The 12966-nt window shown below is 41.2% G+C and overlaps 1 protein-coding gene across 5 annotated transcripts; it reads right to left on the reverse strand.

The window, feature by feature from the left end:
* Positions 1 to 594: 594 nt before the first annotated feature.
* On the reverse strand, positions 595 to 10907 carry P2RY1 (purinergic receptor P2Y1). Of its 5 annotated transcripts, XR_007358495.2 has the most exons (3): positions 10044 to 10406; positions 7428 to 8764; positions 595 to 3851 (listed from the first exon to the last, which is right to left on the reverse strand). XR_007358495.2 is itself a non-coding variant. In XM_075132177.1 (2 exons), exon 2 carries the CDS (start codon positions 8692 to 8694, stop codon positions 7603 to 7605), a length of 1092 nt encoding a protein of 363 aa, XP_074988278.1. In that variant the 5' UTR covers positions 8695 to 8764; positions 10861 to 10907; the 3' UTR covers positions 5511 to 7602. The 5 variants fall into 5 exon arrangements, 3 of the variants coding, with proteins under 3 accessions (XP_074988278.1, XP_074988279.1, XP_048720427.2); XR_012669874.1 differs by lacking the exon at positions 7428 to 8764 and having other exon boundaries at positions 10044 to 10437; XM_075132177.1 differs by lacking the exons at positions 595 to 3851; positions 10044 to 10406 and adding an exon at positions 10861 to 10907 and having other exon boundaries at positions 5511 to 8764.
* Between the last annotated feature and the right edge of the window lie 2059 nt (positions 10908 to 12966).

The following is a 12966-nucleotide window of genomic DNA, read 5'->3' on the forward strand; positions in this document are numbered from 1 at the left end:
CAATAGCCATCCACAAAGAGAAAAAGGAGCTATAGAGATATTTTTGGCTTTTGATCTAAATATACTGGGTGATTTACTGTAGAGCGTCAGATAAAGGTTTTGCGTGTTTTATAATACTGGGAGGAATGCATACCTGAGGCTGAAATGGAAAAGGTTAGCAAAATGGAAAGAGAGAGAGAGTTATGAAAACAGTTATTGTGGTAAGTGAAAATAGAAGGTTATGAAGAGGTTTTGTATTGCGTATACAGTGTGTAAGACTGGTAGATATTCAAGGTATATTGGGCCAGATTCTGAGCTCAATTACACTGGTGTATGCTCAGCAGAATCTCACCCACTGAAGTATTTTCTTTATTAGAAAGTAGGTTAGACCATTAAATGCTCTATTGAATAAAATATTTTAACTGACAATCATGCATAATAATTTATTCACTTGTCTTAAAACTCAGTGGACCAGACAGCACCCTTTCAAGAACGTTCTGAATTTATATACTTTTGCAAACGATAATGATCCCTCCCTTCCTCCAAGTGTGTATCTCTGTTTTAGGAATATCCTGTGAATTTTAACTTATTGTAATAATATAGAAGGCAGCAAAACAGTGTTTCATAATTTTATTGGGTTTTATTCACTCTGACATTGATAGGTACAATGCCAGTAACTCTGGTGGTTGCATTGCAGTTCTGTTGTCACTAAAAATAGTTACAGTTTCTATCACCATGCCTTACACAAAAACTGCATGCAAATGACACAGTGCTTTATAGAAAATAGACAATCATTTTATTCATGAGTTATGCATAACTAGTTTTTTTTAAGTTACTTTTGATTTAAATCAACTACAGAACCTGAGAAGCTTAAATATTGAGTAACACTGTCTCCATAGGCAAGTCAAATTAATGGCACTACTAATCACAAGTTTTGGATACACTAAACAATATTAATCTCACAGAATTATAGAAAAATAAACATTTTCACATATATGCTTGAAACACACTGTAGTCCAAATTCACAAAACATTAAGCATGTAAATCACATTTTATTCCTTCATATTAGTTTGAAATGATGATGCAATACAATTTACACCCCAGACATAACATTTTGTAACAGATACAGATTAAGTGGTCAAATTCTCAATGATGACAAAAATCTCTGGAGTTAAAAATAATACAGCAAATGTAAGAGTGATAAAACTGCAGGTCAAGCTACTATACTGTAGTTAAGGATTTTTTAGTGGTTCTCAGACAACTTCCATGTGAGGGTCAAATTCTGCCCTCGAATATGCATGCAAGATTCCCATTAGTTACACATACAAGAAACAGCATGATCAGCTGAATGAACACTGGGTTGGGAGTCAGAATCGTCCAAATTCTAATCCTCGCTCTGTTGCTGATTAACTGTACAGGCAATTTGCTTCACCTCCCTGTGTCAGTTTGCCTGTGTATAAAATAGGAATAATGATACTTACCTACATTAGAGGGGACTTAATGTTTGTATAACGCCACACTGAACATGTAAGCTATTATATGAATGCTAGGTATTATGAGTGCTAGAACTTCCAGATACATTTCTGGGAATTGTGCCCACATAGGTACTCAGAAGCCATGCTCATGAGCGTGAAATAAATGTCTAGAGAGAACTGCAGGCAGAATTTACCCCAGAGGGAAGCATATACACTATCCAGCAAAACTTTACTTGAGGCAGAAAGTGGACACTATAATGCTTGGACTAGGAATAATGTGTATTAATTTACATTTCTGGAAAATGGGCAAGATGTTAGGACTGCTTCCTTTGGCTGTGAGGAACACAGGAGACCAAATAAAAGACTAAAGCAATATGGGGCAAAAAAGCCCCAGAAACAGTGGAAGTAAGCCAAGCCAGGATAGCACATTTTCCCCCTTCTTCTGTGCCTGGGACCCAGAGGAACTTTACTCACTTTTAGGGGTAGGCAGTGGGTGAATAAAAGGAACAGCCATTTTACATAGCATGCGCCTCTCAGAATCCAGTGGAGATGCAGTGGGCAAAAGGAGCAGGAGTTAATTCTCTACCCTGTGGTCTGCACTGTATCTTCTCCAAAGAGGGGGAAATAGCACAAGCTCAGCTGGAATGACCAGTAGCAACACCACATCTCCTTAAGAAGCCATGCTGCCAGAAGGGAGAAGTCCTGGCCCTTGGCAGAGCTGTGGTATATAGGTTCTGGGTCCCCTGCCTCCACTGTTCCCCCATTTTTCCTCATGAGGGAAGGATTCAGTGGCATCTTGGCTGTAGGAAGATCCCTACTGTGGGTTTTAATGTTGTGATGGTATAATGTGACCCTTAATGCTTATTATATAGTTCTATAAAATAATAGCTCAATCCCAAATTCTGTCCTCAAATGCACAAGGGAAGCTGTCCCTAAATTCAATGGGAGTTACTCATGTGCATCCAGTGGCAGAATTTGGCACTTAGTGTCTTTAAAATTAAATTTTCATTAGGCTGCTAATGCATAAACTGGACTCAAAACTGCTAGTTTAAAAACAACAAATTTAAACAGCCATGATATCAAGCTACTGAAGTTTCGAAAGTGCCCTCAGCCCACATACAGTAACTAGATTACAGTTGCTTCATTTTGTATTAGACATTATCCCTCCTGGGAGCGCATGGGCATGAATGAGGCAAATTTGACCCTATGGAGCTATAAAATGCAAATATACCATGAACAAAAAGAAAAGGAGTACTTGTGGCACCTTAGAGACTAACCAATTTATTTGAGCATAAGCTTTCGTGAGCTACAGCTCACTTCTCAAATAAATTGGTTAGTCTCTAAGGTGCCACAAGTACTCCTTTTCTTTTTGCGAATACAGACTAACACGGCTGTTACTCTGAAACATATCATCAACAGTCATTTATTTCTGTATAGATCATTGTAGCTCTGTTTAGGTCAAATATTCATTTCTTTAAAGGTTTTTTTTTTAAATAAAAGTGTTTATCAAGAGCTTTTATGGATCTCTAAATAATGTACATTTAGAAGACTACCAGCAAAGATGCCAAGAGAAAATAGCTGGCTCAAGGTTCAAGTCCAGTCCAGCACACTAAAGAGTGAAGTCAGTACTGTTAGGCAGACTTTGAGTAAGGAGGTGATTGCCTGAGTCCAGTTCCTAGTGAACAGGACTACAAAACCCACTATCACCATTGTCACTAAATGGCATTCTCAGCAGTGTCAGCAAAGGTCTGAATGGAAATGAAAACTGTATTCTCCTCACATACCTAGAGGTGGTTCCGCTAGGTCAGCATGAGAGATGTGGTGAGAGGCAGTTTAGGGGATTTTCTCTGCTGATGCCTATGCTGTGAATAGATGGAGGGGGGCCTTTGGTCTAAAGACCTGTCAGGCTGGTTACCTTTCACTAGTATTAAATTCATTTTAATAAGATTAAGTACCAAATGGCAGTAGTATTTACCAATATATCTGGCAAATTACCCCAGGAGCCCATGCCACATTGAGCAAGAAAACAATTTATTTCTGGTCCCACGACATCCAGCCCTGCCACAGTTGGCCAGATCCTCCTCGGATGTGATTGCCCAACACACACCATGCTGTGATGTTGCAGGTACAAAGTAGTCATGCTGGAGCACTGAGAGTCACTCTTGTTATCCTGTGCCATGATTTTGCAGTAGCTCTATCTACTTCAAGGTACAGAACGTGTGCCAAATACAGTAATGTTAAAAAAAAAAGTGGGGACTTAACATGAGATTCTGTGGACCAGCTCCATGTTCCAGCTGCACTCAGTGGTAGTTGTCATCTCAGAATGGTGCATGTCAGGGACTCACATCAGAATAGGATGGTGGTACTGGTTGTTGGTAATTCTGAATGTCACCGGACCTGAAAGAAGGAAAATAGAATAAGTTTTAAGATAAAAATGTACTTAATGCCCCTCCTACCTGCACCATGGAAACTTCCAGGACATAACTGAGGTAAAGTTACTGGAATGAGGCGCCTTGTCTCTGCAAGTCACCTTTAAAAATTAATCCTGATTACATACAATATTACCACAATGGACCATAGTGAGCTATTGGGCCAGTCTCTTAAGTGAGTATATGCAGGCAAGATGAGTCAAAATTAACTTTCCACTGTTGTGTGGAAGGCACAATAGCAGTCCATGTTTGGGAACCAGTGTGCTGTAGGGAGAATCATGTACCCCACAAAGGAGCAGAGCAGCAGGCATTCTGCCACTTTAAGAAGGGTGAATATTGCCTTCTTGAGTTTCCGATGGAGATGTGCAGATCCTCCCTGCCCCTCATTGTGAGCTGTACCTATGTGTTACAATTGTATACCGAAAATTTTGTTGCTGCTCTTGATTTTTAAGGTCTAATATACATTAATGAATAGCCAATATGGTTTAGCATAGCCTTGATACACATTTTAAAAAATAAAACAAAGTGGGTTGATTATATGATTTTTTTTAAAAAAAGTATCTAAATACAGACTTATCTGAATCTCAGGATTGACTATTGAGTATGTGTGTTTCATGCTTCAAAAAGTTCCTAATTAGTGCAACATTTTATTCCCTAATTGAAGGTAAAAACAAAAAAAGACCACAAAAAACTGAGAAAGTAACATGATTTTAAACCCATAAAAACCCATTCAGTGCACAGTCTGCAAATCCATTCTGACACTATCCTTAATTCATCTGCCAAGCCCACCAGTGCATGTCTCAGTTAAGTGCGGCCTCATAAGTGCATAGTTACACACCATGTACTGTGAAAAAAAAAGGAGTACTTGTGGCACCTTAGAGACTAACCGATTTATTTGAGCATAAACTTTCGTGAGCTACAGCTCACTGCATCCGATGAAGTGAGCTGTAGCTCACGAAAGCTTATGCTCAAATAAAGTGGTTAATCTCTAAGGTGCCACAAGTACTCCTTTTCTTTTTGCAAATACAGACTAACACGGCTGTTACTCTGAAACCATGTACTGTGGGGCTGATACTCATTCTCTGGCAGCATAAAGGAGCCTTAGATTTTGTCTCCACTAGCACTTTTGTCAGCACAATTTTTGTTGGTCAGGGGTGTAAAAATGGCATAAGTTTCACAGAGAAAAGTGTCTGTGTAGACAGAGCTATGTCGGCAGGAGAGCTCTGTCCCACCAGCATAGAATAGCTATACAGGAGAACTTACAGCAGCTCAGCTACGCTGTGCCACCATAATGTCTCTAGGGTATAGCCTTAGTATAAATGAGAACCAAAGTCTGTACATTCAACAATGATAGAATCATAGAATATCAGGTTTGGAAGGGACCTCAGGAGGCATCTAGTCCAACCCTCTGCTCAAAGCAGGGCCAATCCCCAACTAAATCATCCCAATGTTTTGTCACAAAGAGTTAGGAGCATTAGCCTTGAGTTCTCGCATTAGCTCTACATTTTCTTGGATTTATAGGATTCAATGAGATTTTTAGCATTACTGTAAAATGTTATGCTTGCTAAACAGTAGCTTAATTTATGTGTAGACTGCACATCAACAGCAAATGGTAGTCCAAAATGTCTTGCAGGGCTGGATCTGAGAGTTTATTATAAAAGATGTTCAATTAGAGTACAATTACAACAGTTCAAACATGCCATTCTATTTTTTCTGTTAATGCTCAATTCTGAAAATATGAAAAACAGAATCATTTAAAATGTTATTAGATAACACTTCACATGTGTACTTAGTCTTCCAATAAATAAGTTAAATAAATAGTTTTTGCAGGTTAAGTAGTTTTATGTTTCTGAACGTAAGCTGCTTAACAATGTTGTCAAGAGATATCTAGAGCTATTCATTTTCTGCATGTAGTCAGTCCTTGGAAATTAATATGCAAGATAGAAATAGTTTATTTTTATTTCTAGCATAAAGTTTGTGGGGGCTGAGGATTTGTTAAAACCATTTACTCATTACATATCACGCCATTTTGTGCGCGAGATTCAATAACACTTTCAGACACATTTCAAACAATATCTATGTGAAATAAATAAGGTTTTGTTCCCCATAGATTCTGCTCAAATCCTCGCTGACTGCTGCATTGCACAATATATTATTCTGCGCAATTTTAGGTGACCCTTTTACACATTTGGGTGAGACAAATTATGAAGGTACCCACTCCCCAGCATGACATTACTGGCAGTGTATTGCAACATTTTGTTGATACAGTAATTCTTTATTCACAGTAAAAAAAAAGTTGAAGTTTATCTTTTTTTTTTCTTCTGATTCCAACAAATATTGTTCTTTAACCCATTTTGATAAGAATTTGCCTGGGAAACAGCTTGTGTTATCACACAAGATAAGCAAGTGAAAAATGCTTGTCCCAAATGAAGGTTAAGATAATTCAAATATCTCCAGCTTTTATGTGGATAAAATTAAAGTGTTTTCAATAATAGAATCTGTTACCCGTAAGAGAAGTCACACAAACTTCCAGCATCAGATGCTGAGTGTCAGAACTGCAGTGAAGTGTTGGTCAAAATTTGTAACTCTAGAGAGCAAGTCTCTTCCAAATCTGTAATTTTGGTCCTGCTATTTGCCCAAGCAGAGTCCCCATTCCTGCAGTCCTTATTCAGGTCCTTTATTTGGTTCTTTCCACTGAAGACAATGAGGATTTTACTTCAACAAGGACTGAAATACTGGATATTTAGATATGCAGTGCCAATTTTTTTAAACTCAGATTTGTAGGTGATATCTACACTCAAAATGTACTGCAATTGTGCATGAATAGGTAGCTGCCTGCACAAAAAGCAAAATAGACATCAGTCTGTGTGCAAACACCAGGGTGAAATTCTGGCCCTGCTAAAATCAATAGCACTGACTTCAACATGCCCAAGATTTCACCCTTAGTTTTCATGTACAATCACAATAATTTGTCAGAGTCATGACACACATGGGCCTGGAACCCATCCTTATAGGAATCAAGCCTTCTGCAAAGATAGAACCAGAAAGGGCACCACCACCTCGCTACCAAAATTTTATCATTTTCTCCAAAAGTAGAAGATGCAAAATCACAAGACAACGTTCAAGATTGCTGCATCATGATCTGAATGTAAATAATTTTTTTACAGTGTGAGTGTAAAAGAAGAGGCTATGGATGGAAGTATGGACAGAGGCCCAAAAGAAAAGTTTTTCTTGGATATTTTTTTTAAAAAAAACCTGTTATTATTAATGGAGACAAAAGAATCAATAACAGCATCCGATGAAGTGAGCTGTAGCTCACGAAAGCTTATGCTCAAACAAATTTGTTAGTCTCTAAGTTGCCACAAGCAGCACATTTGAAGCTATTTTTTCCTCTGTGGGATTTGCTTTGTCTTATTTTATCTGACACCAGTCAGAAAGATATACTATTGTGAGCATTTTTTTAAAAAAAAGGTAAAAACAGAAATCTGATGTGTTTCCCCCCCCATTAAGATTAAATTTATTTATTTATTTATTTTACACTTACTTTGCTTAAGTTCTCCTTAGACTCACAAAATGAGACACCCCTGCTCCAAAAAGAACAATACTGCCGGCCGGTTCAGTAGATTTTCCCCAAACAGTCATGGCACTAAAGCATCCTACTGTCTTAAAAACGGACAGTTTTGTTTTGTTTTTTGCTACTGCTTGCAAATCTTTTGCATTCACATACTTGTGTCTCCATTCACTTTATATTCTGCTAAAATATTGAGAGTCACTTCCTCGCTTTTTGATTGCACATTGAGCTCACTTCTTCTAGACATTTTTCTGGTTGCCCTTGAAAGTCTACTTCTAAAGGTATCACCTGCCAAAAAATACAGAATAGGATCTACACAGCTGTTGAGACTAGCTAACCCCCTTGTCACTTGGTAAGTGGCATATACTTTGTCATTGAAGGCACACATTTGTGGAGTCTGAAAATCTAGCCTGGCTCTGAGATTCAATGTCTTCATCACATGAAAGGGAAGATAAGACACGGCAAAGACCATCAACACAATAATAACCAGGTAAATTGATTTTCTCCTAAGAGGAGAATTGTCCAAATCCTTGTAAATCAAAGCTTTCACTATTAGTCCGTAACAACCAAGAATCAATATGAATGGGATGCAGAATATAAACACAGTGGTGCATATGCTGTAAATGAAGTAACTTCTCAGATAATCATCAGTTGTAGTATCATAACATGTAATGGTTTTATTTTTCCTTAGCCCAGTTCCAGAGTAGAACAATATAGGAGAAATCCCAACTACAACAATGACCCAAACAAGGGTACTGATGTAAACAGCATTCTTTTTCTTCAGTCTCCCAAGTGATTTCAAAGGATACACTACCCCTGTGTATCTGTGCACACTGATGCAAGTCAGAAACAAAATGCTGCCATACAGGTTCACATGGAAGATGAACCTTTGCAGTTTGCACATGATATCCCCGAAGATCCAATCAGTTTTATTGAAGTAATAAAAGATGAGGGCAGGGAGCGTCAAGACATACAAGAAATCAGCTAATGCCAGATTGAACATGTAAACTGAGATGCCACTCCAAGGCCTCATGTGGAAGACAAACATCCAGATCGCCACACTATTGCCCAGAAATCCAGAGATAAAGACTAGAATGTAGACAGTGGGCAGATAATAAAACTGGAAGCCGGTTTTGGTTAGGGAACATTTGGTAGTGGCATTTCCCACAGTCCAGCCAGTGTTTGACAGAATGTTGGTTTCAGTCCCATTCAAAACAGCTGAAAAGAGGATTTCAGTCATGATCTCTCCACTAAAGTCAGACAGGTCTGGGGGTAAAGCAGCAACTGTCTCTGGGGGGACAAGAAAGCATCTAAAACGAAAAGGCAAAGAAAGACCCAGTTGGAACCTAGCATTTTATTTATTTATTGCTTTATTCAAACATTGTCAGATGAAGAATCCATGTATACTTGTTCAATTTTATTCACCAATCATTCAATTATTTTTCTCTCTGCAGTTTAGTTGAGCACAGGGCATGAACTTTTCCTATGAAATATTTAAACCAGCCAAGTGTCACACTTGGATATGACACAGGCACCCTTCCTCACCCCCACTGAAGACTGCCAGCATCCCTGCTGGAATTTCACACATCCAGGTGGGCTGCTGGGAGTCAATAGGGTCCCGCTACAGATCCTTCTCCTCCTCCCTGTCACAGTTGAATAGGGGGTCACCAGGGAGCCAGAGCAACTCTCTACTCCCTCCCTCCTTACTCCCCTTGCTAGACCCCAGCGGACATGAATCTGGCATAAGCAAAGAGGAAACAATGAGGGTAAGGAGGAAGTGGCAGCTGCACCAGTGCCCCAGGGATAGGCATCAGGGGCTGCCAGTGGTTGATGGAATGGGGGTACAGACTGCACTGGGAGTAGAAAGGGGCAGGAAATGAAAGAGGGAAATGAAGCAGGCAGGAGCCAAAGTAGGGAAAAGGGGCTGAAAAAAAAAAGAAAGAAAGAAAGAAAGAAGGGAGGGATTAGGAACTAGCAGAAGAGGGGCTGACTTGGCAAGGGCTGTAAGGGTGTCTCAGAAGGCAGCAGGGGCTCAATGGAAGAGGGAGAGAATGGGTCAAAAGGGGACAAGCTGAAGGAGGCTCATGAGGATAAGAGAAGAAGGGCAGACTAGGGGAGGCTGAAGGGGGCCGCGGCAGAAAAGGGAGGGTGCTCTAGGTTCCCTGACACCCGCTTCCTGCCCAAAGCAGTGATTTATATTGCCGCCTTGGAGGTGAGCCAAGAGCCCCTCCAGAGGGACTCCCCTCCCCCGGGCAACCTCGCAGAGCTTCAGCTCTTCCGCCTTCCAAACACCTCAGGCTTCGGGCTACCCTCCAGCCCCCCGCCCGCCCCCTCGGGGCCGCTGTAAGCGACCCCCTGCCCCGCAGCTCCCTCCACCCGCACTGGCCGCCCGGCTACCCCCGGCTCCTTCTCCCTCGGCAGGGAGGACGAAGAGTCCCGGCCCCCGCTGCGGGGCGCTCGGGGCAGGCTCCCGTCTCCGCGCACCGGGCAAGCCGTGGCGGGCTGGGGGCAACCGCGCCAAACTTGTGGGCGCGGCGGGGCCAACTTGCCCCGAGCGCTCGGGTCGCTCCCCGCCCCGGGCGATCCTACCTTCCCGGCCGCTCAGCGGGTCCGCTCCTCGGAGATCCGGCCCCCGCCCCTCCGCCGCCTGCTCGGCCCCTCCGGAAGGCAGGAGAAGGGGCGCCCGGAGGGCGGCATGTGCCTCTCACTCCCCGCGCCGGCTAGGAGCCCAGGTCCCCGCCGCGCCACCTTGAAGGCTCGCCGCAGCCCCGCGCGGCACTAGGCGAGGGCGGCGGGAGCGGGCTGAGGAGCAGAGTTCAGCTTCCTGAGGCGGCGGCAGAGCCGGGAGTGGCCGCCACCCACTCAGCAGCCCCAGCCCAATCGCCGGCTCCGCGCCTGCCCCCCTGCGCTCCAGGCCCGGGAACAGGAGCGCGGCACGCAGCAGCGGCTCCGGGAGAAGCGGCTTTCTCACGGGCGTGTTAGCTCAGCCCCACGTACCCTCCCTTCTGACACCCGGGTGGGAGAAGGGGGCAGATAGCAGGGAAGGATCCAGGCGGTCTGGTTCGTTTCCTTGAACAGCCGGCTGTAGCTTTTAGCAGTGGGAAGGGAACACACAACACAGCGAAGTTCCTGGCACCCGGAGAGTTGTTCTGCCACAAACACCAGCCATCCCTACAGGTAACAGAGCTGCACAGGGACGGAAACCCCGACCAGTCACACCAACACGTAACACAATCACATTTACAGAGAGAGTTACACGCAGAGACACCTCTCTCTCTCACGCACACAGCCCATCTTTCCTAACATCTACGATAACAGTAAACCGCATTTTTGGCATGACCATGTGCCATTTTATCTATTGAACGCGGTTACACACATGCATAACTTAAACCATAGACAGACTCACACTGATGTGCGATAACACCCTCACGGACGCGGACAGCTAGGTCATTGACACCCATTCACACACACTGACGCTCATTTACATACACATAGGCACAGAACTACTCAGACAAGTGGGAACAAAACACCCCCTTTCAGGAGGCAGATGTAGAGAGAACATATGCAGACAGCGGCTCCCTGTTAAACAACTGGGTTTTTTCTCTGTCCTTTATATTTTACCTTGCGAGCCACTGCATTAAATTTAAAAATTAATTGGACAGTCGGGGAAAGATTCAGATTCATTCTTACCAGATCTGTGATTCTTCTAAGACCTTGAGACTTCTAAACGTATCTTTTTTATTCATTTTAAAAGATTTGTAATTTTTGCCTTCAAAAGTTTCACTGAAGTATTAGTCTACAATGGAAATGCCTGGAAAAAATTATTGACAGGTACCGACTGTAAGCAAAACACAGTATCAGCAGTCCTAGAAGTAAATGGTACAGTTGCTCTCTAGTTTAGCTTTGTGCACTGAGCACTTAATTTACTTCTCCAAAGTAACCTGCATTGCCTTTTCTAGGTCAGAATGTTATTATTTTGTTTCCTTAACAAAACAGAATTCACTGGTTTCAGCCATCTGGTTTCTTGCTCCTGTGTTAGTAAACTGTGTGATATGTGATACATACTACAGTCACATCCCTGCTAACTTGAAATACAGCCATAGTTTAGCACTATTAGTATTTCTTGCATTATTTATGTATAACATTTTCAAACTTGAAAGTCTCTCTAAATTACATAACTAATTTATTGGGAAAGCTTACTAGGGAAACCATCCAAATACTCTATGTCTCCAGGAATACACAAATGAATACAGAGAGGAATTTTAAACTGGTTACTTCTTGGGGTAAATTACACAAAAATATAGTTTTAAGCAATTTTTTGTTTCTCAATGATAGGACCTTATGCTTTCTATACATTTTGGTAGGTTTTTGTTGGTGTTGTTTCTCTTTTGCAACATTGCAGTAGCTACAGATGAAAGCTTTTTTCTTCTTCATTTTATCCCAAATAAGGGAACATCTGAAGAGTATGTATCAATGTACCATAAAAGTCTCATCTTACAAAATTGTTCATTGGTGTCTTTTCATAACCACAGTGTTCCCACAAGAGAACCTATCCACAAAACAGAATATATATACACATTTTAAGACCACCATGCTGGCTTATGAAAGCAGTAATCTCTTTCCTAAGAGGATAAACTACAAGGTTGAAGAGTTTATTTTAATACAAGACTTGGATTGTTGCTACAGAAAAAAATGTAATGCTATTAGCATGCTAAAAGTCTTTTAAAATTGTCTATTTATTGTTTTACTATTAGTAATTTCATTAGTCACATTGATATTTATTATAAAACATTTATCACTAATCTATCTAGCACAGTAAATTTACACAGCATTTTAGTGGTTAGAGTCAGTTATAGTTTAGTTAGGTAAGTGCAGTGCAAGCCTTCCTACACACCTCGACCAAAGCAGACGTCATACCTGACAGCAATTTCCCTGGTATTCCAGTCTTGAGCAAACTGTGAATCATACCAAACAGTTGTAGTTTTGTAATATCAGCAAATATACTGTGAGAACTAAAACCCATTGTCACGTGTTACCTAAGCAGAAGCAGTGTTTTAAGTTCTGACTTCTAAAGGTGAAAGGCATTAACTGTGCAATAACTCAGTGTCCTGTAACCACCAATTAAAAGAAAATGTTTTCAAAATTCTTACCCATAATTGAAATACTGTAAGTGCTTACAGGGCTTGAGCTATGCTCTGAGCCTGCATCACTGACAAGCTGACAATGTAATGAGTAGTCTTGAATACTGAAATACATCAACATTTTATTTAATGATAAATTTAAAAAAACTAAATATAATGGCATTGAAGTACATATACTGGAAATACAATTACTAACAGTGTATCAATAACAATATAAAGAAATTAATCATCCTTTCTGCTCATAGTTAGAGGTGATCAAAGGGATATGAGGCTCAAATCATGACCCCACTGAAGCCAGTCACAAAACTCCATTGACTTCAATAGAGCCATGATTTCATCTGAAGAATACAAGAGGAAGAAAGAAGTGTATG

Source organism: Caretta caretta, chromosome 9 (assembly GCF_965140235.1).
Source record: "Caretta caretta isolate rCarCar2 chromosome 9, rCarCar1.hap1, whole genome shotgun sequence".
Lineage (NCBI taxonomy): Eukaryota > Metazoa > Chordata > Testudines > Cheloniidae > Caretta > Caretta caretta.

What these genes read in the sequence shown, in the direction of transcription:
- P2RY1 (XM_075132177.1), bottom strand. Translation starts at nt 8,694, where the DNA reads ATGACTGAAATCCTCTTTTCAGCTGTTTTGAATGGGACTGAAACCAAC.